General features: G+C 61.2%; 3 protein-coding genes across 3 annotated transcripts; all 3 read right to left on the minus strand.

Annotated features, from left to right (window-relative positions):
- Positions 1-440: 440 nt before the first annotated feature.
- LYPD2 (LY6/PLAUR domain containing 2) lies at positions 441-2,483 on the minus strand. The gene is made up of 3 exons (XM_072773891.1): positions 2,313-2,483; positions 1,123-1,242; positions 441-705 (listed from the first exon to the last, which is right to left on the minus strand). The coding sequence occupies exons 1-3, from the start codon at positions 2,377-2,379 to the stop codon at positions 500-502; spliced, it is 393 nt and encodes a 130-aa protein (XP_072629992.1). The 5' UTR covers positions 2,380-2,483; the 3' UTR covers positions 441-499.
- Positions 2,484-6,047: 3,564 nt separating this feature from the next.
- SLURP2 (secreted LY6/PLAUR domain containing 2) lies at positions 6,048-10,479 on the minus strand. Its single transcript, XM_072774753.1, has 3 exons — positions 10,293-10,479; positions 7,136-7,234; positions 6,048-6,864 (listed from the first exon to the last, which is right to left on the minus strand). The coding sequence occupies exons 1-3, from the start codon at positions 10,342-10,344 to the stop codon at positions 6,728-6,730; spliced, it is 288 nt and encodes a 95-aa protein (XP_072630854.1). The 5' UTR covers positions 10,345-10,479; the 3' UTR covers positions 6,048-6,727.
- Positions 10,480-11,327: 848 nt separating this feature from the next.
- LYNX1 (Ly6/neurotoxin 1) lies at positions 11,328-17,108 on the minus strand. Its single transcript, XM_072774752.1, has 4 exons — positions 16,956-17,108; positions 15,854-16,052; positions 15,550-15,651; positions 11,328-15,349 (listed from the first exon to the last, which is right to left on the minus strand). The coding sequence occupies exons 2-4, from the start codon at positions 15,903-15,905 to the stop codon at positions 15,153-15,155; spliced, it is 351 nt and encodes a 116-aa protein (XP_072630853.1). The 5' UTR covers positions 15,906-16,052; positions 16,956-17,108; the 3' UTR covers positions 11,328-15,152.
- Between the last annotated feature and the right edge of the window lie 10,696 nt (positions 17,109-27,804).

Consider the following 27,804-nt stretch of genomic DNA (forward strand, 5'->3'; position numbering starts at 1 on the left):
CACTCTCAGTGCACTGGACCTTCCTTCCACCCGGCTGGGCCTGTCTCTTCTCCCAATCAGTCACCGAGAAGCCACCATGTGTGACCTGGGCCTGGCAGGTGGGGTGCTGCCCCCGCCTGTGGGAACCCACTCTCTGCCCCCACAGGGCCCAGGGAGCAGAGCCCTGCCCGCTTTGATGGCCTAGTGACCATCCCTGCTTAGCACATCTTGGGACACGGGGAGGAAGCAGACGAGGGCGGCCATGTGGGTGACAAGAGGGCCCCAGAGAGACCCCAGAGGCCAGGAGGGGCTGAGAAGGGTCCCTAGGGGGACACGGGACTGACAAAGCCAGACGGGGCCCGAGGGGGACACGAGGCTGACAGAGCCAGACGCGCAGCTGGAGGCCCCCCACCCTGGGTCCCAGCAGCAGAGCTGCCCGAAAGGAGATTCAGGAGGCCAGGTGCAGGGACAAGGCTTCTTCAGGGGCGCTCGGGCGGCTGCCCAGGCCGGCGGGGGTGCGCTACAGGCCGAGGCTCCAGAGCAGGAGGGGCGCCAGCGCCAAGGCCAGGCTGCGGCGGCCGTCCAGGCCGGGAGCCCCGTCCAGGTTGCAGAGCTCCGTGTTGCAGCAGGACACGGGCCGGGTCTGGCCGATGCTGTCCACGTCCGAGGGCACACACTTGCTGGCGCAGGACTTGGTCACCGTGGAGTCCCCCAGGAAGGGGTACACTGTGGGCCATGTTGGGGGCCTGGTCAGCTCGGCCCTCGGGCCCCCGCGCCCTGCCCCGTGACCCCCAGGGCGGGTCAGCACTGCCTCTCAGGCTGTCCGTGACCCGTCCCCCCTTCCTCTTTTCTCCCGCCACCGTGGGCTGAGTGCCGCCTCTGCTCTGAGGATACAGGGACTTGCACAGGGGGTCCTGGCTGGATAAGGCAAGCCCTTTCCAGGTGACCCCCAGGCAAGGCGAGGATTCCTTTCCATTAAAGGAAAGAAGGGAGGAGGGAAGGAGGCCTAATTGCTTGGACCAAAAACCCTTTAGCAAATGGCTAAGGCGGTGGTTGCCTGCTGCGCATCGCTGGCCTGGGGTGACTGTCCTGGAGGCAGCTCCGCCCTGGGACCCCAGCCCCGCCCACCCAGCACCCGCTGACCTGTCTCCAGGGAGTAGAGGGTGGTCTTGCACATGGTCTCGTTGGTACCGCAGGTGGCGATGGTGGCACAGCTGGACACAGCAGTAGGCTCATGACAGGTGTAGCATCGTAGGGCCACCACTGGGTAAGGAGGGACGGAGGATGCATCAGGCCGACCCTGCCCCTCCCCACACCCTCTGTCCTGGAGGCCCGGGTTTGAGGGGGACAGTGCCATCCAGGTTCTGGTTGCCCACCAACCCAGCCCCTGGGAGGACTTGGGAGGTCTGAGCTGCAGTCCATAGAGACAGAGGGTGCCCCTGATGGGCTCGGCCTGCGGGGCCCGGGTGGGGAGGGGACCGCTCTGGAAGCATCGAGAAGGTGCCTGCAGGGCGCCAGCCAGCCCTGCAGGGTCAGGAAGGGTCAGGGTGGCCTCGGTGTGGCCGGACAGCCCCTCAGGTCCTGACCAGCAAAGAAGAGCACCCAGAGGGCTGCAGTGTGCATCGGGCACAGATGAGAAGGTGTGTGGGGTACAGGGCAGGCCGGCCCAGGGCTCCCTAGGTGCCAGCTTCCACAGGCGGGCAGAGCCACAGCCCAGGGCCCCAGGCAGGGTGGGGTGCGGGCCAGCAGGGGTGGGGCTCCGGGGAGCGTTTCTCTTCCCCACCCCACCCCATGGGAGCCCGGGGGGCCTGGCTGGCTCGTGCTGATCCACGCATGGAGGCCACAGGCTCCTCTGCCCCTCTGTGTGTCCCTGTGTCCCTCGAGTTGACCTCAGCTTCCCTCCGGCGGGGTCCCGCTCTGCCCAGCTCCCCTTCTGGTTGGGCTGGGGCCCCGAGGGGCAGGGGCGTCTCCCCCAGTTGCTTTCTCAGACCCTCCGGCAGCCCCCATTGGCAGAGCCTCCGGTCTCCCCAAGACACCCCCGAGGCCGGAGCCGGGGGGCAGGGTGGTGACCATGCCCTCTCCAGCTGACGGCCCTGCCCGTGCCCGTGGCCCCAGGGACTTGCTCCCAGGGCTCCCCAGCCGGCCCCCCTCCCCGGGCTGGTGCTGCCCACCCAGCCCACCCAGCCCGCCCCAGGCCTCTCCCTCAGCGCGGGGCTCGGCACGGGGCTCAGCACAGGGCTGGGCCCTTCCCTCCTGATCAGCCCGCTCCCCGCCCCGCCTCTCCTGGGTCTCCCCGCTTCCCCTCCGCCACCCCTCTGCCCAGCGCCCCTCACCACGCTCTCCACGCTCGCCCCAGGTGGCCAGCAGCAGCACCAGTAGCACCAGCCGAGTCCCCATCATGGTCGGGTCCTCACACCGCACCTCTGCACGCTCACCTCTGGCCTGCCTGCGGGCCAGCGGACACCCAGTGCAGCCACCCAACCGGTCAGCCAGGCGGATTAGTGGGATTGGGTTTCCTGTGGGTGGCAGAGATGTGGAGGCCCGCCCCTCCCGCCCTCTGACGCCCTCCCGCCTCCACTGGGCGCCCCGTTCCTCTGTGGGGACTCCTCTGCCCTCCTTGTCCCTTCCCATCACTCTCCCTCCCTCCCAGAGCCCGGGTCCCTCCTCGGCCCCGAGGGCCCCCCTCTGTGGTTTGGAGGTCCTCACTGCCCTCTGTGACTCCCTTTCCTGGGCTCCCCACCGTCTCCTTCCTCCTCCACCCCTACCCCCCACCCTGGTTCCTGCCTCTGCCCCGCACCCTTCCCACTTGGGTCCTCATGCCTATCTCCAGGGCAGAGTCTGGGTCCGGTGGTTATGGGTTTGAATGCTACCAGGGTGCCCTGATGCCCCCCCGCCCAGCTCCTCTGAGACAGTGTCATGGGGCACAGTGACATGGGGGCAGATTTCTGCCCGGACAACCAGCCAAAGTGAACTCAGAGGCTTAAGGGGACAAGGACAGGAGAAGTGCTGGGTCAACAGAAAAGTGCTACACGGAGGGCGGGGGAGGGGAGGGGCAGGGTCGCTGTGGGGATGCTAATCCCCGTGTCCCCAGTGTCCTCTCCCACTGTCAGGCAGGGAGGTGGCAGGAAGGTCCTTGTCCAAGGCCCAGACAGGATGGAAGTGGGGCTCCAGCCACTCCCCTACCCACACGTGTGCACATGCTTACACACACACGTGTGCCCCCCCCCCCCCAGGCTGAAGTGCACTTCAGCCTCCCAGGACGTGCTCCATCTGTGACTCTCACACCCTCCACCGAGCCCGCGGCTGCCAGGGTGAGCCCTGGGGTGGGGAGGGTTGTTGGCAGGTCCCAGGGCCTCTTGCCGGGCAGTCAAGGCCACGGCGCCCGGCCTCGCGGGGGCCATACTGCAACCCCACCCAGCCCCTCCGTCTTTTCCCAGTGGGTCCAAATCTGACTCCTCCTAGACTTTGCTCCTGCTCTTCCTGTCCCCAGGGATGCCCATCCCTCCCCGGCCCTCCCCTGCCCACTCCCGCCCTCCTGTGGTTGAAGTTCTCTGTCTGGGGACCTGACCCCGACCCCCATCCCGTGGCCTCCATGTGGGAGCTGGAAGGGCCCTGGGGAGGGCCGAGGGCGTGGCGCGTGGTTCCCCGTGTCACCTCCCCGTGTCACCCAGCGTGCATCAGCCACCTCTCCCGCGGGACGGTGCTTTCCTCACTACGCCACGAACAGCTATCCCGCGGACACAGGGTCAGATGCTCCTAGCAGCCGGCTGGCTTGGCCAGGGCACGAGCTCGGGCTGGGCAACAAGCAACCGGGCTTGTCCGATTTTACGCCCACTGAGCCACGGGCTGCGGGCGGGCCGGGAGCTGGGAGCGGCTAACAGGATCCGACACCCGCCACACACGCCCCGGCGTCCCCCTCGGCCAGCCCGCCGCCTTCGCTGCAGCCCAGGCCCGCCGACGCCTCGTCCGCAGACCAGGCCCCACCTGTGCTTCGGGAACACACCCCGGGCCGCTCTGGCAGTTTCGGCCCCATCCCTGGGGAGCCAGTGAAACTCCCCAGGTGGCACCTGTCTACTGAGGGCCGGTGGGAATGTGGCTCAGTCAGTCTGCATGGGCTAAGACCCCTCCACGCTGAGAGGCCTCCAGCCGCCCCTCAGTTCTACTAGGGGCCTCCAGGGCTCAGGGTGTGACCAGGGTCAGGGCTCAGAGAGTGACTGGGGTCAGGGCTCAGGGTGTGACCGGGATCGGGGCTCAGAGTGTGACCAGGGTGAGGGCTCCTGTGCTCCCGCTCCATCTGCAGGCTAGGGTCCTCCTCCGCTGCTTGTGGTGGCCTCTTCTGAGCGGTGTCCTCAGACCCCAGGAAGGCAGGGCGCATGCTCCAGCAGGCCCCCAGTCGCCCGTTGCCCCCAGAGGCATCCAGCAGAGTAGAGTGACGGTTCCTAAGCAGGTGTTTCCTCCACTGTGACAGCAGCGTATGGTGTGACGTTCTCCCCAAGGCAGGCCCGAATGCCTTCTAGCTGGACCCCTCCTGAGGGACCCCCAGGTGGATGTACACAGGGACCCCCAGTGTTCGGGCACCTGTGTATTAGCAGGCATCAGGCTGCTCCCTGTGTCGTGCCGGAATCTTCCAGTGGGACGAGCGCTGGGAGGCACATAGCCGGGACCCCCGGGAACCCCCGTTGAACCCGCGGCGCCACAGGCTCCTTGTCCCGGCTCGGGGCTTCTCCTCCCCGCTCTCCACCACGCTTGACCCTCCGGCAGGTTTGCAGGAAGGCAAAGCTGACAAATGACTCCCATTCGTTGCAGGAACTTTGTGAAAGACGCAATCACTCTTCGATGAAAACCATTAGACAGCTGTTCACGCCTCAAGGCCCACAACTGGGGCCTCAGAGGCCAAACCGCGATCTCAGGGCGCTGCGTCTCCCCCATGAGCCGCCCCCCATGCACCTGGTCCTCAAGCCTAAGCAGGGGAGGCGCAGGCCCCGAGTAGCCGACACTCACTCCCGTCCACAGGTGTGTGGTGACATTTCGGGGGCGGCATCAACAAAGTTCTTGGGGCATCTTAGAGTTTGGCGCAGGCTTCGGACTCGCCTGCAGGGCAGCACCACCCCACACCCCACACCCCACACCCCACACCCCACACCCCACACCGGCGCGGGGGCTGCTTCCCGCCTGTCGCCACCCCCTTCTCTGCTCCTCTTTGGGATTCTCTAGTGGGGAAGGGGTCATCTTTTTTTCACACGTGTGGCAGGCATTTCCAACCCTGTCTTCTGTGTTTCCGTTTTGTGTATTGTACTTTTTCATGTATTTCTTAGATTTTTTTGTGAGGTCATGAATCTTTCTCAGTGTGGATTATCAATCTTGTTTTTCTTTTTTTTCTCATTGTTTTTTTCTTGTTAGTTTTTAGCCAGCTTTATTGGATGGCCCTCACATTCCGCACAATTCACCCCCTGGAAGTGTTTCCCGCAGGTTCGGGCAACCATCCCCTGGGGCCCAGCGAGAAGCCCCTGCCCCCGGGCCCCCCCTGCGCAGCAGCACCCCCCCCCAGCTGCCCTGGCCCGTCGTAGGCCCCCCGCCCCCCAGATTCGGCCTCCTGCGCTCTGCATCGCCTGCTACTCCCACACTCAGAGCCAGGGACGGACGCGCCTCAGAGCCGGGGACGCACCGCGGGGACTGTTGTGTCCCTCCGAGCGCTGCCCTTTGCCGCCCTTTGCGCTCCTCGCACGTTGTTGCCACCAGGCCCCGTGGCAGCGCGTTCACGGAGAGGTTTTTGTGCGAACACATGTTCCCCTGTCGTGGGTATGCGCCTGCGGGTGGGAGGGCTGGGTGACTAGATTTTCTGTGACAAGCTGTCATTTTAACAATTTTTTTAAGTCTTTTTGTTTTTTTAAAGATCTTATCTATTTATTCATGAGAGACCCAGAGAGAGAGGCCGAGACACAGGCAGAGGGAGAAGCAGGCTCCACACAGGGAGCCCATCGTGGGACTCGATCCCAGGATCCCGGGGTCACGCCCTGGGCTGAAGGCAGGCGCTCAACTGCTGAACCACCCGGGTGCCCCCCCCGGCCTTTTTTTTTTTTTTTTTTTTTTTTACGTTTAAATCTCTGATTCAACTGGAATGGGAGAGAAGGCCCCGAGCCAGCCTGGTTTTCTCCTGGGGTGGTCAGCTACCCACCTCCCGAGTCGTGCTTCCCCCGCTGCCCCTCTGCGCCGCGTTAGCGCCTGCACAGAGCTGTTCTGCGGTTGGGGTTGTCCGAGTCTCTCCCATGCACCCTGAGCCCCGCCACCCGGAGGCCCTCCTTGTGCCCCTGTGTGGGGCTGCTCTCTGCTGGGACGCTCCCCACCACCGCCCCTGGGGGGCTGCACCACCACACTGGCTTTTCCACTGGCTTCCATGAGAGCGGCTGGGGAAAGGGAAAGGGCTGGGGGGTGGGCCTGGGAGTCACTGGGGAGGTCTTGGTCCACTTGACAGCTGGAGGCTGGCTGGAGCCATGCTTCAAAGATCCCAGGTGGGTGCGTGCGCATGCACCTGTGGGTGGGTGGGGGCAGAGCCGCCTCCAGCCTCACCCACCCACCTGCCCGCTCTGTTCCCTCCATGCTCCCTCCCACTCCACGAGGGCCCCTCCTGCTTCCTCTGACCCGCCCAGGGCCACCTGTAGGTGTTCCGCCCTCCTGCTCTGTGCGGGTGCAGCTCTGAGCTCTGCAGGTGGGGGGAGCCGCGGGGGGGGTGGAAGCGGCGGTCAGTCGGTCAGTCGGTGTTGCAGAGGCTGAACTGGCAGCAGACGATGGACACGTGGGGGCCAAGGCCCAAGGTAGAGATGTCGGGGCAGCCACTGTAGCAGGATTTGGTCACCAGAGGCATGTCAATGACGCTGAAGGGGACTCCTGGGGTGGACAGAAGATAAACTGCAGGCTCTCTGAGGCTCTGAGCTGCCCGTCCCCCTGCCCCTTGCCACCAAGCCCAGAGGCAGTCCCCAGAGTGGGTGTAACTGACCCCCTCCCTTGGGTCCTTTCCTGAGCTGCGGCAGGTGGATGCTACCCCCACCCTGTTCCTGACTAGCTGGGAGCCTGGATCAGCTCTGCACCCTCTGGGCCTGGGTCTCTTCTACTGGGCAAGGAGGGGACGGCTGGCCCACCCCGCACATGCCCTACTCACGGGTGGCGATGCTGACGCAGTAGTTGGAGCCCCAGGGGCATGTGGACGGACGGAGGCACCCTCCGAAGCCCTTGCACTGGTGACAGCTCAAGGCTCGGGCTGCAGCCACAGGTGGAGGGACGGGTGGATGGACACACAGACAGGGACACAGGTGTGAGCAACGCCCACCTAACAGTCCCTTCTATCCCCACCCGGTGCCCCCTGTCATCCTCAGGACCTTAGCCCCTCGTCCTAGGGTGCCCAACCCCTCAAGATCTCCCAGATGGGGGGTGGGGGAGATGACCAGGGCCACAGCTGGGTTGGCTGCAGCTGGAGGCAGCTCTTCTGATGAGGACAGCACTGGGCTGGGGGGCAGGATGGGGTCTTCCCGGGCTCGCTGTGTGACTCCCCCACCGCCCCCCCGCCGGCAGTGGACGAGCAGCAGAGGGAGTGGAGGGTTGGGGGAAGTTTGGGATGGGAGAAGCAGGCGAGGGCTCCCCAGGACATGGCCTCGCCCACACGTCTGCGGGTCTGAACAGGACCCCTGAGCCCCTCAGGCACCTTGTTTCCGGTGGCTGAGGTGGTGGGGCCTCACGGCCTCCGTGGGGAGTGGGAGGCAAGGGTGACAGAAGCGCTGGGCAATAAAAGGGACAGGAGGAGGCTGGCACGGCCCCGTGTGTTCTTTGAGGATGGCCCTGAGGCTTTTGAAACCCCAAGTTCATTTCATAAGCGTCTGGCACACCTGCCCGTTGACCCGCCTGGCTCTCGGTCGCCTGTCCCCTCTCGCCACCCATGCTTCTCGCCTTGAACTTCCTGCCTCCCTCCCTGCCTCTCCTGTGCTTCCTGCACCCGAGCTGTGTGCCGTCTGAGTGCGGCGTCGCCCTGCTCTGGCCTCATGCACCTGCGGGCACCAGCACGCACGCAGCCCAAGGGCCGGGGGAGCCGCTGGCCCGCGCCACGCACACCCGCCGAGTGCAGGCTCCGAGCCTCAGGACGCTTGTGCCGCAGTCCAGGCCGTGTGCTCACGCCCCGGCCACGCCCCAGTCAGTCCTCTGGGCCTCTGCTGGGCTGCCCCAGCCCCGCCGTCACCGCCCCAGGGCAGCACACTTTCAGACCCGGGTCCTTTGGCCACAATGATGAACCACACCCTTTAACCAGGCTGTAGTGTGCACGGCGCACGTGTGCACACACACACATACACACGCCCGGGCAGGGCTACCTGCACCCTCCTGGCTGGCCCTGAGCCCTCTGCTCACCCCTGGGGCTGTGAGTGGCCTCCTCCCTGAGCCACAGAGCAGGCGATGGAGACGGGAAGTCTCCATGGTGGGAGTGCCGCCGGCCATCAGCCAGCCCCACAGAGCCATCCGAGACCCCACGCGTGTCCAGGAGAGGTGACAGCTCAGGTCACAAAGCCCATGGAAGCTGCCTGAAGCCACCCTCACGTCTAACCTGACGACCGTGTGGTAAGCTGCATGTGCCACCTCATGGACAGACAGGGAATGTCACCTGGAAGGCAGGGTGTCTGTGGCCCTGAGACTTAGCAGGGCCTCCCGCTCTCCTCTGCTCGGCCTCCCAAATGCCTTCCTGCTTTGCCCATACTGTTCCTTCTGCCTTCCAGGCAAAACAGACCCCAGCTCAAATGCCACCTCCTGGATTTCCAGGCAGAGTTGATGACTCCTCCTTGGACGTGCCCACCACGAGCTGCTGGCACCTCTGGCCCTAGCCTGGCGACAATGTCACAAGATCACACCCCACCTGATCTTGCTCAGGGCTCCCTCCCTACCCCCACTGCCTCTGATGTGAAGGACATGGGTGGGGTGTTTCACCCCCTCTTCTGTGCCCCCAGAGCATCCTCCTCTGTACCCAGTGGGGCTCAGGAGAGCTTTGTGGAAGGGAGGAAGGGAGGGAGGGAGGGAGGGAGGGAGGGAGGGAGGGAGAAAGGAAGGAAGGAAGGGAGGGAGGGAGGGAGGAGTGAGTCAGGTGGAAGGGCTGCAGGTGCAGCTGACCTGGCTCGTGTCCTATCCTGGTTCATGGAGCAGCAGGCGGACACCTCCCGCTCTGGACCCCGTTTGTTCCCTCTAAAGCAGGGCTGGCATGTGTGCTGGGGGACAGTGTGCTTCCCATGGGTAGCAGGGAGAGGACACAGGCAGCACCGTGGCATGGGGGGAGGGGGCTCCTGTGATCCACTGAGGGGAGGGGAGCCAGGGGAGGGAGGAGGGGCCTGTGGGGGCCACTCCCAGATGCCACCCAACCCCTGTGACCTAGCCCTGGTGGTGACAGAGGCTCTCCCCACCCTGGTCTATCCACACTGATGGCCCCGGGGCCCTGAGCCTCCCAGACCTTCCCCACCAGACAGAGCCTGCACAGAGCGTTCCTGCAGGGAGAGAGCGGCGGGTCCCGGACGCTGCCAGGTGCAGCCCTGTGCCCATGCCCGGGGCCGCCCAGACACTCTCTGTTGATCTCATTCAGGGCCACTGGCCGTGAGGAGCCGACCCAGATGGGGAGACAGAGGCCTTGCCAGGTGAGGGCAGGAGGAGTGGGCTGGTTGCGGTTGGATCGAGGGCCCAGCTGGTTTGGTTCGGGCCTCTGGGGGGGTGGGTGGAGATACCATCCCACCTCGTGTGTGGCAGGAAGATGATGCGGCCACGAGTGGGCAGTCCCATTCGAGGGAGATGCCCCCGAGCAGCCCTTAGGCAGGCATCGGGTCCAAGGGGCCTGGAGCAGCACCAGATGGGGCCAGTGATAGCGGACGTGGGTGCAGCCGAGTATGGAGGTGGCCAGAGTGGGGAGCTGGCCCCACGAGGGAGCCTGAGCACGGGAGGAGAGACCCGGGCCCCAGCCGGAGGAGAGTTCGGAGGCCCCAGAAGGGGGTGCAGGCCCTGGGAAGCTGGAAGGGAGCCCCACTCTCAGTGTGGGGCTGTGGGGGAGGTGGGGGGAGAAAGGCATCAAGCTCGGGGTAGCGCTTGCAGGACGAGGACAGCCTCGAGGGCTCGGCTGAGGGGCCTGCGGGTCCCAGAAGGGGGTCGGGGGAGAACTCCTGAATGCTCCAGAAGCAGACGGCGGGGAGGGCCCAGCGCCCCTGGAAAGGGGGTGGAGGAGCAGGACTTGGGTGCCCCTGAGGTGGTGGCTGAGGTCAGGGAGGGCTTAGAGCTGGGGAGGAGGTGGCCCCTGGACTCACCCGGCTCCAGGCTCAAGGCGGCCGCCAGCAAGAGCCCGAGGAGCAGCCGCATGGTGTCCTGGGGAGAGGCTGGTCCCGGGCCCCCGCTGCCATCTTATACCTGCTGTCCCCGCCGCACCCGCTCCGTGTGACTCAGTGGCTGCTGACTCAGCCGAGAAGCTGGCCGGGCCGCCCAGCGCCCAGGCCTGAGGACAGGCCCGGTGTACCGCACAGACCTCTTTCCTTGCCCATCAAGGGCGATCCCAGCTTGTAGGTGGGGACCACGGAAGAGCGCCTGGCACGGGGCAGACCCTCGGCGCACAGCCTCTGGTTTCTCCTGGGCTGAACCGGAGGTCTTCCCGCTGGCCGTGCCAGTGATGCTCAGGGCCCCCGGGAACCTTCAGCAGCGCTGCCTCCTGCGGGCTAGAAGACCAGCCCCCCTCTGAGAGCCAGAGCATGCGCGTCCTCAGCTGTCCTGCCCATCAGATGGGGCCAGTGGGCAGCAGACAGGTATCTGAGGTCCCATGATGGGTGAGAGCCCAAAAGGGCACACCTGGGAGCAGAAGCCAGCCATTCGGGCCAAAAGCTGCAGGCCTGGGGCACCACAGGGGCCAAGCAGTGGCTGTCCCGGGGCGTTGGCTCTGTCAGCCGCTCTATCTGGTGGGCTCCTTAGGGCCGGGGGCCGGGTAGACTCAGACCTTGCTCCCGGATGGGGAGCCAGGGTGAGGAGCCTGAGAGCCAGAGGTGGTAGGGGGGTTCCTGGGTGCCGCCTCCCTCCCCCAGCCCCCACCAGCCTTCTCTGCTCAGAGGGGGCAGCTGGGTGACTGGGTGGCCAGCCGCTTTCCCTGGACCCACGGATCCTCCTGCCTGTCCTGCTCGCTCCCCTCCCATGGGTCATCCCCTTGCCCTGTGCAAGCCCCGGCTCCGGCTCCGAGGGCGACTGGATGAGCTGGAGTCTGGGACCCACGCAGCCGGCATGACCAGCTGCACCAGACCGGAAGGGGGGACCTGAGGTCAGGCCCCGCTGGCTGGTGAAGACAGAGAGAAGGGCAGACATGTGTCCTCATCTGTTTATTCACACTGGAGATACTGAAGTGCATAGTGTGAACAGAGAAGGAGGCCCAGGCCCAAAGGCGGAGTCTCATGCGGGTCAGGGTCAGGGTCAGGGTCAGGGGTTGGCATTAGCTGCCTGCAGGGGCATGGCCCTGGAAGTGTCCAGAGCTCGCAGTGGCAGGAAGGGAGGAGGGACCACCCATGGATCTGAGGCCTCCTGTGTGCTGGGCCCTGGGCTGGGCACTTACACCCCCAGCTTCGTCCATCCCCCCGAGGCCTCGGCTTGGTGGGCATCATGCCCATTTTATGAATGAGCCAGCCCAGAGCTGTAGGACCCAACAGAACTCAAGAGGTCTAGAAGCATGAATGAGTTACATGTTTATCAAACAAGTCAGCAGCTGCGGAGGGAGATGGGGCGGTTGGTCGACCCCCCCTCCCCGCCCGCCCACCACCAGCGCACCTTCCTGATGCCTTCTGTATGCAGCGGGGCCAGGCCGCACACAGGTCTGGAGGGTGCCTTTGGCTGCAGATGCCCACCCTGTGTCCCCAGGGTGGGCGCCTGCTGCCCCCGCTCCCCAGCTGTGCTCCCAGGGTGCCCACAGGAAGCAGCACAGCAGAGACACCCAGGCTGCTTCCAGACTCGAGATTTGGACGCCACGGAGAGCTTTAAAGAGCCCGAGCATCGATTCACATGGACGGGACACTCATTTCTGTTGGGGGGACCCCCACAGTGGAAATGCCCACTGTCTCGCTGGCAGCTGGAGACACGGGCCTGGTGCCCCTGTGCCCCCCCTCTGCAACCCCAGCTTGCGGGACGCAGACGCGGGGCTGGACGCCTGCCTCTGGGCCTCACGGTGTCTCAAATCTCTGCTTCTACTTTTCCCCTTCTAGAGCTTTCCTGACCCTCAGCTCTTATCATTATCTCACAGGCCAAAATAGTTCTAAGTTTATAACCTGCTCCCTTCCCTGTCCCAGGCTCTGGGACGCAGCCTCCCAGCAGATGGGAGAAGACTGCACAGCGGGGGCAGGGTGGGGGGTGTCGGGCAGCCACGCCAGCGCCCCGTGCCTCAGCCTCCTCACCTGTAATGCCTTCTACCTCGCAGGGTGGTCGTGGAGTGCTTACAGCCACAGCACAGGGCAGCCGGACAGTCAGTTCCCATGGTCGCTGTGCTTGTCCCCACCGGCACTGCCCTTCCAGGTCAGCGTCACATGCGTCCCACCAGGGGCCGGGGCCCCCGTATTGGTCGAGGACCTCCTGAGGGCTCCGGGCTGGGTTCTGAGGACAGCCCAGCCAGCCAGAGCCCGGCCTGTGGCGGTGGGGTGGACGGCACGGTCCTGCGGGCCTGGTGCAATGCGGTGGGTGTTGGGCTTGGACCAGGTCACAGTGGACAGAGGGGCACAGAAGGCAGGTGTAAGAAGCAACCCCATACGGCGGCAAGCCCAGCTCCCTGGATCCCTGCTCTCAGTGACCCCAGAGCCCACGGGTGCCCAGGCAGGGCTCTAACGTCATCAGCCACTGAGGGGAGGGAGGACCGATCCTGTGCTCCTCCCGGCCGTGGCCTAGGATGCCTGCTGACCCAGGACAAAGGTCTTACACAAGCACTTTAACAACCGATTCCAAGCCTCTCCCACTGAGTCAGGTCAAGGGCGGCTAGGGCTGGAGGACTCTGTCTACCCTTTCTTCCAGCCGGCATCCGCAGGTAGAGGCCTGCGCTGGCCCTCCAGGCAGCCTTGTGGGGAGCTTGGTCTTCCTGAGACCAACCCTTCCTGGGGGGTGTCCCGCAGGACCTGTGGGAGCTCAGAGTTGGAGTCTGGCTTGCTGCCCGCCTCCCCCAGGGAAGGGCTCATACCGGATCGGGCCTCAGGAGGAGGCACCCAGGTGTCCTGTGGGGACTGAGCCCTTGACCGGACACTCTGTGGGGTGCAGCTCCTTTCCCGCCCAGGATGAGAAACTCATCTTCCCCGACCTTCTGGGAGGTCCAACCAGGTCTGCCCGAGGTCACCTGCTGAGGCTCCCCCAGGCTCTCCCACGATATCCTAATCCCTTGGGTTCTGGAAGCACTGGGTGAAGCTCTCAAGGCGGGATCTCCAGCACAGTCTCCCTTGACGAGGCCACGCTTGGGGGCCAAGAGCCTCTGCATTCCAGGGACGATGCCACCACACAGGCATTTGCCACAATCCTGCCCACTTAGGTCCAGACAGCCTGAAGGTGCTCCTGGGCCCCTCCCCGGACCCTCGGGCTGGGGACACTGGGCAGCTAAGGCCTCAGGCAGGCCCTGTGTGACCTGGGGCACCATGTGGCATGCAGTCTGGCCTCAGTGGGAGGAGGACCGGCGTTTCCTGGGCCACCCTGATCCAGCATGGTCTGTGCTGGGCAGACTCTTATCTCTGAAACCAGGCCAGGGGTGGGGTTCACCTAGGCTTATACCCTTTAAATAATGCCAATTCTTGGGCCTTTGAAGGTCCCAATACCCCACTAGGTTGGGGACACTTGCAGACCACTCCTCGGATCAGAGAGGAAGCTCTCCAGCCCCGGTGGGCCTCTCTCTCTCCTCAAGCACAGTTGGAGGGTAGAGGGTTCCCTGGAGACCCGCAGGCTGATGGGCTCAGGCTTTGGGGCCCAGGCCAGTTCAGCCAGCACTCACTGAGCGGGGCCTGCAGGCCAGAGCGGAGGGAGGCCAGCCGGAAGCCGCTGTGGGCAGTGCTTATTGGGATGGGGGTTGCAGAGGAAATCCTGGGGTGCGTGTCCAGAGGGAGCCTGGTCATCTGCATTGCATCCCAGAGTCGGCCTCTCCCAGCATCTCTCCGACTCCTCTCCTTCCTCCCAGGATCCTCCCCGCACCCCCCCACCCCGACCTCCGCCCTCCATCCTCCGCCCTCCACCCTCCCCCGCTGATTCGGGTGCTCACACTCTCAGGCACCTGCTGTGGCTCACTCCCCTCCACTAAGGGCCAGGCCAGGGCTGAAGATCAGGCTGTTCTGGTCCCACCCAGCTCCCTTCTCTCCCTGCCAAAAATAGCCCTGGGGTCAGCTCTCATGCTCCACCAAATATAGCCATCTGGCCTGCCTGCCCTGCCCCCAAGTGCCTGCCAGCCTCAGGCAGGGTGCAGAGGGGGGAAGGTCAGGGATTGGGCAGAGCAAGAAGGGAAGAGCCTCTTGCCAGGCTCCTGGGGCTGGGGGCCTCAGGGGCTCTTTAGGATGAGCCACCCCCACCCCTCACCCAGGCCTTCCTGGCACTCCCACCTGGATGGCTGACAGGGACGAAGCGTGGCCCTCTATGCCACGCCTACCCTGGGCAGCTCCTGGTCTGTCAGAATCACAGGGACAGACCTCCTGGGGCCCCAGAAAGCCCTTCTTCCCAAGACTGCCCCCCACCCACCCTGGGTCCCTGCTTTCCCCAGCGCCTCCACACACTTACTAGGCAGACTAGGCAGACTGGGGCAGACCCCCAGAGCTGCCAGGAGGGTGGGCCAAGTCTCCCTTCCCATCAGTGTTCCTCAGCCAACTGAGGACCCCAACTAAGCGGCACACTTCTCCAGATGCCCTCATCCTCATGTAGAGGAGGGGCGAGCTCTCCCACCAAGACCAGACACTTTTGGAAGGTCCCACGTCAACCTTTGGAAAATGGAAGGTGGTGGTCTGGGAGCGAGGCCCAGGATGGTGGTGGACACTCGAGTCCCTCCAGTAGGCAGTTCTGGATGGTGGCTGGAGCGGTTGCGGGGGGTGGTCTCTGGGAGCACAGAAGGTGGGGGCAGGGTGAAAGGGTGAAAGGGTAGGGCTGGGCTTCTCAGAACTTGTCCTTGCGTGGGTCCTGGTGGGGGCAGGGCTTCAGAGCAGACCCCAGAGGGTAGCCAGGAGTATGGGGGCCAGGGCCAGGGTTCCGGGGATGGCGAGGCCAGCGCCGTTACAGAGGTCGTACTGGCAGCAGGAGGTGGTAGAGGCGTGCTTGGAGTAACCATCGTACACGGTCTCGAAGCAGCTGGGCACGCAGGACTTGCTCACCTTCATCCTGGTCGGGGTGTAGTCTGCACAGCGGGGGTGGGCCAGGACTCAGGTTGGCCAACCCTGGCACACAGGCCTTTAGGGCAGCCAAGTGCTCCCAGGTGCTCCCCCAAGAGACTCCTAGGGCAAGCGGGGGCCTCCCTGCTCAGTCTCCCACCCTCCAGGGCTGGGGAAGAGCAGCCCCTCATGCTCCCAGGGACCGCTGGGGCACCGGCCGACTCACAAGTGCGCGTGGTCATGCAGTAGGTGACCATGGCCGGGCAGTGGACGGGGTTGAAGCAGTTCTCTCCGTTGTAGGCGCACACGTGGCAGTCCAGAGCCTGGGCTGGGGGCCAGGGGACGGGGTGGGAGCTGGATGGGGGTCCCAGAACCGGGAGGGGCCCCTCCTCCAGCCCATCAGACCATAGGTCCCATCACCTTCCCCAGAGCAGAAGAGCTGGAGGGACAGGGGATTAGGAGATCTGGCTTCTCTCCCCTCCTACCCCCCAACATGGGGCCGCCTGTTCTCTGTTCTCCATCCGCCTTACCCAGCGGGAGGCCCACCAGGGCCACCAGGAACAGGGTTAGCAGGGGCCCCATGGCTGGAGCTGAGAGTGGGCGTGGTGAGGTGAAGAGCCGTTGGTCCTGGATTCAACTCCGGCTGGGGCAGGGCCCAGGGGCGGGGGCGGGGTGTCTGACAACCCCCTCCCCTCCCAGAGCTCCTGCTGTACTGGAGGCACTGCAGCCCTGCACAGAGGTGGACAAAAGGCAGCTGGTCACCACAGAGACTGAGGGACCCAAGGGGACCTGGGCAGGGGAGCTGGTGGGCAGGAGAGCCTCCCAACTCAGCCTGGGTGTCCAGTTTCCTGAAGGAGGGGACACAAAAAGAGAAGGGAGCAGGGTGGGGGACATTCCAAGACGAGAGACTGGTATCTACAAGCCCAGGAGGCCTGTGGTGCAGACTGAAGGGGGGGGGGCTCATGCAGGGGCCTGTGGGAGCCTGACACACTGCACCCCCACCTGGGGCCCTGAGTGAGGGACTGGCCCCGGGGCTAGGTCTCTCTCACTGCTTCCCCTTCCCTTGGCTCCCGGGGTATCCCTGAGTGGGTCCCCCACTTCGGCTACTTTCGGGGTCCGGGGGCGCCGCTCGCTCTCCCAGGAAGCCGCCCGGGGCGCAGCCTTCCTAGGGCCGCAGCCGCAGCTCTGGGCAGGCGGCGGGGGAAGTGCGCTCTGAGCGCATTCCGGGGGCACTTGGGCACGGCCCCCGCACAGCTCCCCGGCTCGGCCTCGGTGAGGGGGTCGGGACCGAGCCCAATGTCCGGCCGGAGGCTGGGGGAATCTGGACCACCACTGCCCTCGGGCCCGCGGGGATGCTCGGGGGCGGCGGGGGTGGGGCCGCAGCGTCCCCACCAGGGGAACTAATTAGACTCGCCCTTCCCCGGAACATCAAGCCGCCTCATCCCCCCCACCCCCACTCAACTTCAGGATCTAACAGGCCTGAGTGAGGCCAGGCCTGCGGCTCCGGCGCCTCCCGCCCCCTCCCGCACAGCCCCACCCCAAAGACTGCGGTCCCAGCACAGGGGGAAGGTTTCGGGGTGACCTTAACTGTGACCTTCAGCACGCTGAACCTCCGCTGCTCCCGGGACTCACCGCGGCCGCTCGCCGACCCCTGGGTCTGACGGCGCGATCGTCCGGGGGCCCCGCGGAGACCACGCCGCGATAACCCTCTGCGGCCTCCGCGGCCAGGAGCCCGCAGCCCTGCGGGAGCCGCTGCGGAGGCCCCGCCCCGGCCCGCCCCGGCCCGCCCCCGCCCGGCTTTGGACCCGCCCTCGCCCCGCCCCAAGCCCGCCCCTGGGCGCAGCCCCACCCCCGCCGCTTCCAGGCTCACGCCCCTCCCTCTATTTAACCTCGGTCCCGCCCAGTCTCCGCCCCTCCCGTCTCCGCCCCTTCCCCAGCCCCGCAGTCTCAGCCCCGACTCCGCCCCCTTCCCAGCCCCGCCCCCTCGCAGCCCCGACTCCGCCCCCTTCCCCAGCCCCGCAGTCGCAGCCCGACTCCCCCCTTCCCCAGCCCTGCCCCCTCTCACCCCCGACTCCGCCCCCTTCCCAGCCCCGCCCCCTCGCGGCCTCGGCTCCGCCCCTTCCCAGCCCCGCAGTCTCAGCCCCGACTCCGCCCCTTCCCCAGCCCCGCAGTCTCAGCCCCGACTCCGCCCCCTTCCCAGCCCCGCCCCCTCGCAGCCCCGACTCCGCCCCCTTCCCCAGCCCCGCAGTCGCAGCCCGACTCCCCCCTTCCCCAGCCCTGCCCCCTCTCACCCCCGACTCCGCCCCCTTCCCAGCCCCGCCCCCTCGCGGCCTCGGCTCCGCCCCTTCCCAGCCCCGCAGTCTCAGCCCCGACTCCGCCCCTTCCCCAGCCCCGCAGTCTCAGCCCCGACTCCGCCCCTTCCCAGCCCCGCCCCTCGCAGCCCCGGCTCCGCCCCTTCCCAGCCCCCGCCCCCTCGCAGCCCCGGCCCCGCCCCCTCCCAGCCCCGCCCCCTCGCAGCCCCGGCTCCGCCCCTTCCCAGCCCCGCCCCTCGCAGCCCCGACTCCGCCCCCTCGCAGCCCCGCCCCCTCGCAGCCCCGGCTCCGCCCCTTCCCAGCCCCGCCCCCTCGCAGCCCCGACTCCGCCCCTTCCCCAGCCCCACAGTCTCAGCCCCGACTCCGCCCCTTCCCAGCCCCGCCCCTCGCAGCCCCGGCTCCGTCCCTTCCCAGCCCCGCCCCCTCGCAGCCCCGGCTCCGCCCCTTCCCAGCCCCGCCCCCTCGCAGCCCCGGCTCCGCCCCTTCCCAGCCCCGCCCCCTCGCAGCCCCGACTCCGCCCCTTCCCCAGCCCCGCAGTCTCAGCCCCGACTCCGCCCCTTCCCAGCCCCGCCCCCTCGCAGCCCCGGCTCCGCCCCTTCCCGGCCCCGCCCCCTCGCAGCCCCGACTCCGCCCCTTCCCCAGCCCCGCAGTCTCAGCCCCGACTCCGCCCCTTCCCAGCCCCGCCCCCTCGCAGCCCCGACTCCGCCCCCTCGCAGCCCCGCCCCTCGCAGCCCCGCCCCCTCGCAGCCCCGCCCCCTCGCAGCCCCGGCTCCGCCCCTTCCCAGCCCCGCCCCCTCGCAGCCCCGGCTCCGCCCCTTCCCAGCCCCGCCCCCTCGCAGCCCCGACTCCGCCCCTTCCCCAGCCCCGCCCAGCCGCAGCCCCGGCTCCGCCCCGCCCCGGCTCTGTCCCCGCCCCCGCCCCAGGTCTGCCCGGGCTCCTCTGCCACCCCATCCCCCGCCTGTCACGTCAGCCTGCCGCCGCCCACGTGGACTGGAACCCCAGGCCTGGCTCCGGCAGCGCCAAGTGCCGCACAGCCACCCCCACGCGATCCTCAGATGCTCGCGCACCATTCGGGGCGTCACCACGGGGTCTGGCCACAGTCCCCTGGTGCAATCTTCTGTCTCTCTGTCCGCCTGCTTCTGCCAGGTGCACTTTGCCCCCTCGCCCACGCCACCCCCAAGCCCTGAGCCTTCAGCCTGGTTCCGCAGAGGCGCAGCCCCAGGGCTCAGTGACCCCTGCCCCCGGCTCCTTCGTCAGCCGGCCTGGGTCCCCACCGGGCCCTGCCTTCGCTGCTGAGGGACTTCTGTTCTGTTTTAGGCAAAACTTAAGATATTCATGGGCCCTACATTTTTCATTTTTTCTAATGTGAAAAAACATTTTATTTCACCATACAGGGTTTTTGTTTTTGTTTTTTCTTTAAAAGAGGTGAACCGGGATCCCTGGGTGGCGCAGCGGTTTAGCACCTGCCTTTGGCCCAGGGTGCGATCCTGGAGACCCGGGATCGAATCCCATGTCGGGCTCCCGGTGCATGGAGCCTGCTTCTCCCTCTGCCTGTGTCTCTGCCTCTCTCTCTCTCTCTCTCTGTGACTATCATAAATAAATAAAAATTAAAAAACAATAAAAGCGGTGAACCATTTGGGGGGCCCTAGGCACCAAGCCTCTAGAGCCATGGAGGCACTCTCTCTGGGCAGACTGGGATGGTTGGTCACCCTGTTGCCGGTAGTCACTGAGATGCTCCATGTGCCCCCAATATTCTCATCCTCATGAAGCTCACACTCTAAACACAGATCAAAACCAGAGCATGTCACAGGCTTCAGCATCAGTCTATGATGAATTACAGAGAACTGGGCTTGCTGTCTTGCCTGAAACAACTAAAAAGGGGAGAATAGAGGAAGCAGCATTTTTAGGTCAGCCGAGGCAGTGGCTCTGGGCGAAGGGACTTGACAGGAGGCTCTGCAGGCCTTAGTGCTGGGGGACCAAACAGAGCCCATGGTCTCCCTGATGGAGGCAAGTGGGGAGTGGGGGAGGCCAGAGCAGCTATAATGCACAGGGCAGAGCTCAGATCGAGGAGGGCTGCCCAGGACAGAGCTAGGAGGTGGGCAGAGGGTTCCGGGCACGCATTTGGGGAAGCTACCCGAAGACGCAAAGGGAGCTGCAGAGAAGGATGGGACAGGACAGTCCCCAGAGCCACACAAGGCCACGGGTCAAAGATCACAGGCTTGAAGACGAGACATCAGGCAGAGCTAGCCAGGACGTGATGATGACTTCCAGCGCTGCAGGAAGCAGTGCAGCCGTGTCCCTGCAGTCCCAGGAGAGGCGAGGAAGGGAAAACATCGTCCCAAGAAATAATTGCCAAATCTTTCTGAATTTGTTGAGCACTACAAACACACGGAACCCAGAAACTCAATGAACCCTAACAACAAGAAATATGAAGAAAACCGGGCCAGAGCACCTTGCGCAGCAGGTGTGAGAAGCAGCGACATAAACGGGGCCCTGAGGGCTTGCCAGGTGTGCGCCTCGGCCAGGGCCAGCTAGCGGCGCAGAGAGGCCAGGGCTGGAACCCCGGAACCCGGGCCACCCAGTGCAGCAGCCGCAGTGGAGGGGTCTGAATGCGCAGAGCATTTCCCAAGATGGCCTGTGCTCTGGGCCATAAGACAAATCCCAGTACATTTACAAGGAGGGAAATCATATGAATTGTTTCCTTAGACGACAACAGAAGTAAATTAGAAACCAGAAACAGAAAAATATTTGTAAGCTCCCCCAGATATTTAGACACAGAGCAATGCATTTCTAAATAACCTATGAGTCAAAGGAGAAATTTGAGAGGAACTTAGAACCCCCAGCCCAATGAAAGTGAAAACGCAGCACAGCAAAGTTAGTGGGCACAGCTAAAGCAGTGTTCGGAAGGGGGGTACGTCTGCATTAATACTCACATTAGAAAACCAGAAAGCTCTCAACACAGCGAGACTAGAACAGGATCAAAGCAAACCCCAAGGAAGCAAAATACAGAGAATGATAAAAATAAAAGCAAAACCACCCCGCCATGAAATACCAAAAGAAAAACAACGTGGAGGATCAATCAGACCTAAAGCTGATTCTTTGAGAACATCAATACGATTTTTAAACTCCTGTGCAGACTGATCCAAAAGAGAAGAGCTGGGACAAAGCACAAAGCAGGAGTGAGAAAGGGGGCATCAGGACAGGTCGCGACAACATTACACCAATGTGTCCCACAACGTAGATGACTTGGGCCGGGTCCTGCACATCCACGGGACAGGCCAGCAGCGCTCACTCTGCGGGACATACATAAGTGATTATCCCTCCATCTTTTGAAGAAATTGAATTTGTAGCTAAAAATCTGCCCACAAAGAAAACTCCAGTGAATTCTACAAAGCATTGATTGATTGATTGTATTTATTTTTAAGGACTTTACATATTTGAGAGAGGGCGAGGGTGCATGAGGAGGGGTAGGGGCAGAGGAAGAGGGAGAAGCAGACTCCCTGCTGAGCAGGGAGCCTGACCCCACGCTCCATCCCACAAACCAGAGATCGTGACTTGAGCAGAAGGCAGCGGCTTAACCGGCTTAACCGACTGAGCCACCCAGACGCTCCTACAAAGCATTTAAAGTTGGGAGGCCGCCCTCCCCGCCATGACCAGAACCAGACACAGACATTACAGGGAACCGTGACAGACCGGCATCTCTCACAGACGTAGCTGTAAAAGTCATGAACAAAAATACAGCAAATGAATCCAATGATGGAGAAAAGGAAATATAAAACGACAAAGCACAACGCTGGTTTGACATTTGAAGATCAACGAGTGTGATTCACCATAGCACAAGCCGACTATCTGCATAGATTTGGGAAAAATGTTTGACAAAAATCTCACATCCATTTCTGATCCAACCAACCAACCAACCAACCAATCTCTTAGCAGACTAGGGACAGGAGCCTGATGAAGGCATCTGCAGAAATCCTACAGCGGATGCAGGCGATTGGTACACCCTGAACGCTGGCCCTCCCTAGCAGGAGCAGAGCAGGCTCTGATGGTTCTTACTCAGCCACCTGCCGGAAGCCCCGTTGTGCAACGAGGAACAGAAGGACATAAAAGACACAAAGATTGGAAGGGAAGTAAAACTGCCTCTGGGTTTCAGATGACAAGACTGTTCACAAAGAAAATTTCAGGGAATGTACAAAAAAAAAAAAAAAAAGCCCTCAAGAAAGCCTCTTAGAACTATGTTGGTTTAGCAAGGTTGCAGGATAGAAGGTTAACTGGCAAACATGTATTGCATTTCTATATTCCTATAACCAACAACTGATAATTGAAAATGGAAAAGACCATTTATAAAAAACATCTCATGCAATACTTGGGGATGATGTTGACAAAAGACATGCAAGAACTTTCACTTTGAAAGCCACCAAACAAATAACCAGGGAGGAAATTGAAGCAGTCATCAAAAACCTCCCAAGACACAAGAGTCCAGGGCCAGATGGCTTCCCAGGGGAATTTTATCAAACATTTAAAGAAGAAACCATACCTATTCTCCTAAAGCTGTTTGGAAAGATAGAAAGAGATGGAGTCCTTCCAAATTCGTTCTATGAGGCCAGCATCACCTTAATTCCAAAACCAGACAAAGACCCCACCAAAAAGGAGAATTACAGACCAATATCCCTGATGAACATGGATGCAAAAATTCTCAACAAGATACTCGCCAATAGGATCCAACAGTACATTAAAAAAATTATTCACCATGACCAAGTAGGATTTATCCCTGGGACACAAGGCTGGTTCAACACCCGTAAAACAATCAATGTGATTCATCATATCAGCAAGAGAAAAACCAAGAACCATATGATCCTCTCATTGGATGCAGAGAAAGCATTTGACAAAATACAGCATCCATTCCTGATCAAAACTCTTCAGAGTGTAGGGATAGAGGGAACATTCCTCGACATCTTAAAAGCCATCTACGAAAAGCCCACAGCAAATATCATTCTCAATGGGGAAGCACTGGGAGCCTTTTCCCTAAGATCAGGAACAAGACAGGGATGTCCACTCTCACCACTGCTGTTCAACATAGTACTGGAAGTCCTAGCCTCAGCAATCAGACAACAAAAAGACATTAAAGGCATTCAAATTGGCAAAGAAGAAATCAAACTCTCCCTCTTCGCCGATGACATGATACTCTACATAGAAAACCCAAAAGTCTCCACCCCAAGATTGCTAGAACTCATACAGCAATTCGGTAGCGTGGCAGGATACAAAATCAATGCCCAGAAGTCAGTGGCATTTCTATACACTAACAATGAGACTGAAGAAAGAGAAATTAAGGAGTCAATCCCATTTACAATTGCACCCAAAAGCATAAGATACCTAGGAATAAACCTCACCAAAGATGTAAAGGATCTATACCCTCAAAACTATAGAACACTTCTGAAAGAAATTGAGGAAGACACAAAGAGATGGAAAAATATTCCATGCTCATGGATTGGCAGAATTAATATTGTGAAAATGTCAATGTTACCCAGGGCAATATACACGTTTAATGCAATCCCTATCAAAATACCATGGACTTTCTTCAGAGAGTTAGAACAAATTATTTTAAGATTTGTGTGGAATCAGAAAAGACCCCGAATAGCCAGGGGAATTTTAAAAAAGAAAACCATATCTGGGGGCATCACAATGCCAGATTTCAGGTTGTACTACAAAGCTGTGGTCATCAAGACAGTGTGGTCCTGGCACAAAAACAGACACATAGATCAGTGGAACAGAATAGAGAATCCTGAAGTGGACCCTGAACTTTATGGTCAACTAATATTCGATAAAGGAGGAAAGACTATCCATTGGAAGAAAGACAGTCTCTTCAATAAATGGTGCTGGGAAAATTGGACATCCACATGCAGAAGAATGAAACCAGACCACTCTCTTGCACCAGACACAAAGATAAACTCAAAATGGATGAAAGATCTAAATGTGAGACAAGATTCCATCAAAATCCTAGAGAAGAACACAGGCAACACCCTTTTTGAACTCGGCCATAGTAACTTCTTGCAAGATACATCCACGAAGGCAAAAGAAACAAAAGCAAAAATGAACTATTGGGACTTCATCAAGATAAGAAGCTTTTGCACAGCAAAGGATACAGTCAGCAAAACTCAAAGACAACCTACAGAATGGGAGAAGATATTTGCAAATGACATATCAGATAAAGGGCTAGTTTCCAAGATCTATAAAGAACTTATTAAACTCAACACCAAAGAAACAAACAATCCAATCATGAAATGGGCAAAAGACATGAACAGAAATCTCACAGAGGAAGACATAGACATGGCCAACATGCACATGAGAAAATGCTCTGCATCACTTGCCATCCGGGAAATACAAATCAAAACCACAATGAGATACCACCTCACACCAGTGAGAATGGGGAAAATTAACAAGGCAGGAAACAACAAATGTTGGAGAGGATGCGGAGAAAAGGGAACCCTCATACACTGTGGGTGGGAATGTGAACTGGTGCAGCCACTCTGGAAAACTGTGTGGAGGTTCCTCAAACAGTTAAAAATAGACCTGCCCTACGACCCGGCAATTGCACTGTTGGGGATTTACCCCAAAGATACAAATGCAATGAAACGCCGGGACACCTGCACCCCGATGTTTCTAGCAGCAATGGCCACGATAGCCAAACTGTGGAAGGAGCCTCGGTGTCCAACGAAAGATGAATGGATAAAGAAGCTGTGGTTTATGTATACAATGGAATATTACTCAGCTATTAGAAATGACAAATACCCACCATTTGCTTCAACGTGGATGGAACTGGAGGGTATTATGCTGAGTGAAGTAAGTCAATCGGAGAAGGACAAACATTATATGTTCTCATTCCTTTGGGGAATATAAATAATAGTGAAAGGGAATATAAGGGAAGGGGGAAGAAATGTGTGGGAAATATCAGAAAGGGAGACAGAACGTAAAGACTGCTAACTCTGGGAAACGAACTAGGGGTGGTAGAAGGGGAGGAGGGCGGGGGGTGGGAGTGAATGGGTGACGGGCACTGGGGGTTATTCTGTATGTTAGTAAATTGAACACCAATGAAAGCCACCAAACATTGCTGAAATAAATTTTTAAAATAAATTTTTAAACATTGCTTCACCAGATGGAGCGGAATGTCCTACTCACTGATGGGCAGACTTAATAATGAGAGAGAACTCATCCAGAACCCAACTACGGATTAGATGCATTCCCAGCCCAAAGCCCAAGGGCATTTTTCTTGAAGAAATTAGCAGCTTGGGGCATCTTGGGGGCTCCGCGGTTGAGCGTCTGTCTTTGGCCCAGTGTGTGACCCCAGGGTCCTGGGATCGAGTCCCACATCGGGCTCCCTGCATGGAACCTGCTTCTCTCTCTGCCTGTGTCTCTGCCTCTCTCTTTCTGTGTCTCTCATGAATAAATAAATACAATCTTAAAAAAAAAGAAGTTAGCAGGCTAAGTCTAAAATTTATATGGAAATGCAAAGGATCTAAAATAGCTAAGACCATTTTGGAAAAGAAGGTAAAAGGTAGAGGTCTCACACAACCTGATTTTAGGCCTTAATTTACTCACAAGACTGTGGTAGGGCTGTCACATGGACATACAGACCCAATGCACAGGACTAGCACCTAGAGCAGACCCCACGTGTTTGGTCAGCTGACTTTTGACAAAGGTGCTAAGTCATTTCGATGGAGAGAGAACAATTTTTTCCACCAGTGAGCCAGACGCGAGCACACTGGAATCTCAGTGTGGGACTCACGCTGCACGCACAGACGAGCTCACAGTGGGCCACAGACCTAACCTAAGAGCGGCACCAGAAGAAATCCTAGTGACCGTGGGTACGGCAAACATTTCTCTAGAAACAGACTATGCGAAAAGAAATCCATAAACTGGACTGCATCACAGCAAAACTTTTGCTCTTACAAAACAATGTCATATAAATGAGCAGACGAGCCAGATTGGGAGAAAATATCTGCAAAATATGTATCTGAGAAGTTGTATGAATGAAAATGTGTGAATGACTTTTACAAATAATAAGCATCCAAACGACCCAAAAGAAACAAGGGAGTAAGAGGATTTGAACAGTTTATCAAAGAAGATACCCAGACGGCGAAGACGCATGTGAGAAGATGCTCAGTGTTAGTTAGGGGCAAACGAACCCCGCAGTGAGACCCCAGGACCCCCAAAATCAGGACGGCTCCAGTTGAAGACTGGCAACGCCTAGTGCCGGCGAGGACGTGAAGCGACAGAAACCCTCTTCCGCTGCCGGGGGCATGCGGAGAATAGGAGTCTGGTGGTCGCTCGGGGGCGGAGGGTCCCTCTGTCATCTGCCCCGTGCACCCCACTCCTGGGTTTTATCCAAGGGAGAGGAAACATCTGGACATGAATGGTCATAGCAACGTCACCCTGAGAGCTCAGGCCCAGAACCTCCCAGCTGCCCGGGCACAGGTGCGTGGATGGACCCCTCGGTGGCCAGCCCGCCAGGCCCCGGCCCAGTAGGGGCGAGAGACCCAGATGCGCTGGAGCGGGGCTGCACCCCAGGACCCTGCCGAGTGAGAGAGGATGGCCACCGCAGAATGCCTGCTGTCGGATTCCATCTGGTCAAACTCTGGAAGCTCGGGGCTGACCCGCGGCGCTGGGGGATTTCCGGGTGTGAGCGGTCACAAAGACACCCCCACCCCCCGGGAGCACAGCAGATGGCCGCCTGGGGTGGGTGCGCAGGGGAGGCTGGAGGGCCCGTACAGGGGTGCGGGCAGCTGTGGAGGGGAGCCGTTCTCCCGCTCGTTCCCTTGAGTGCAGCGATGGTTTTGACGGCATGTGATGCGTGACGGCCCAGCACCTTGTGCCCTTTAGGTGCGTACAGTTTATTGTACCTCGAGTGTCCCTTGATGAAACTAAGACCAGAGTATGTTAGATGGTGAAAAGCTGTGGGGAAAGATTGAGGGGAGCGGGGGGGGGGGGGGGGGGGGCGGGGGGGGGAGGTGGAGGGGAAGCCACCCGGGGTCACAGGTGTGTCAGACGGGGGCGCCCGTGCGCAGGGTTGCCAGGAGGGCGCACAGGCCAGGCCCTGGTGCCAGGCAGCTCTGGAGGCAGCTCCTCCCTTTCACCAGAGTCCTCAGACCATATGCGGTCTGGCTCCTCCTGCTCCTGGCTGGGCCTCCCATCTCTGCCACCCCTCAGCCAAGCACCAGCCGGGGCACCTCCTTGCCGGCCCTTGAGTCGGGTCTCTCTGTCTGACCCACCGTGAGGCCTGAGAGTGCCGTGACTGCCCCAGAGGAGGAGCGAGCCCCCAGGAGCCTCTGGTCTTCCAAGGAGCGGGGAAGGCTCCTTGTCTGGCATTGATTGGGTGCTGGACACTCACAGACACAATGATTCCAATTGCCCAGAACCCAGGCAGTGGGCCCAGAACCCGGGCAGGGACCCAGAACCCAGGCAGGGACCCAGAACCCAGGCAGCGGACCCAGAACCCGGGCAGGGGCCCAGAACCCGGGCAGCGGGCCAGGACCCAGGCAGCGGACCCAGAACCCGGGCAGCGGGCCCAGAACCCAAGCAGAGAACCAAACCCAGGCAGGGGGCCCAGAACCCAGGCAGTGGACCCAGAACCCAGGCAGGGGCCCAGAACCTAGGCAGCAGGCCCAGAACCCGGGCAGGGACCCAGAACCCAGGCAAGGGGCCCAAACCCAGGAAGGGCACACAGAACCCAGGCAGGGACCCAGAACCCAGGCAGGGACCCAGAACCCAGGCAGCAGACCCAGAACCCAGGCAGGGGGCCCAGAACCCAGGCAGGGACCCAGAACTCAGGCAGCAGATTCAGAACCCGGGCAGGGACCCAGAACCTAGGCAGCGGGCCCAGAACCCAGGCAGCAGACCCAGAACCCAGGCAAGGGCCCAGAACCCAGGCAGGGGACCCAGAACCCAGGCAGGGACCCAGAACCCAGGCAGGTGGCCCAGAACCCGGGCAGAGACCCAGAACCTAGGCAGGGACCCAGAACCCAGGCAGGGACACAGAACCTAGGCAGCAGGCCCAGAACCCAGGCAGTGGACCCAGAACCCAGGCAGCGGACCCAGAACCCAGGCAGTTGGGCCAAGGAATGTTTCCCTCCCGCCCAGGTGGCTCAGCAGCCCTGGGGCCGACGTCCCCAGGC

The sequence above is a fragment of the Canis lupus genome, chromosome 14, assembly GCF_048164855.1.
Source record: "Canis lupus baileyi chromosome 14, mCanLup2.hap1, whole genome shotgun sequence".
NCBI lineage: Eukaryota > Metazoa > Chordata > Mammalia > Carnivora > Canidae > Canis > Canis lupus.

Excerpts from the sequence above, each read along its gene's own strand:
- LYPD2 (XM_072773891.1), bottom strand. The coding sequence starts at position 2,379 with ATGATGGGGACTCGGCTGGTGCTACTGGTGCTGCTGCTGGCCACCTGG. Across the intron at positions 1,243-2,312 it reads GGGCGAGCGTGGAGAGCGTG|TGGTGGCCCTACGATGCTAC; the intron begins GTGAGGGGCGCT and ends CTCCTTACCCAG. Across the intron at positions 706-1,122 it reads CCTCTACTCCCTGGAGACAG|TGTACCCCTTCCTGGGGGAC; the intron begins GTCAGCGGGTGC and ends CATGGCCCACAG.
- LYNX1 (XM_072774752.1), bottom strand. The coding sequence starts at position 15,905 with ATGGGGCCCCTGCTAACCCTGTTCCTGGTGGCCCTGGTGGGCCTCCCG. Across the intron at positions 15,652-15,853 it reads CCTGGTGGGCCTCCCGCTGG|CCCAGGCTCTGGACTGCCAC; the intron begins GTAAGGCGGATG and ends CCTGGCCCCCAG. Across the intron at positions 15,350-15,549 it reads CTGCATGACCACGCGCACTT|ACTACACCCCGACCAGGATG; the intron begins GTGAGTCGGCCG and ends CCCGCTGTGCAG.
- SLURP2 (XM_072774753.1), bottom strand. The coding sequence starts at position 10,344 with ATGCGGCTGCTCCTCGGGCTCTTGCTGGCGGCCGCCTTGAGCCTGGAG. Across the intron at positions 7,235-10,292 it reads CGCCTTGAGCCTGGAGCCGG|CCCGAGCCTTGAGCTGTCAC; the intron begins GTGAGTCCAGGG and ends CTGTGGCTGCAG. Across the intron at positions 6,865-7,135 it reads CTGCGTCAGCATCGCCACCC|GAGTCCCCTTCAGCGTCATT; the intron begins GTGAGTAGGGCA and ends TGTCCACCCCAG.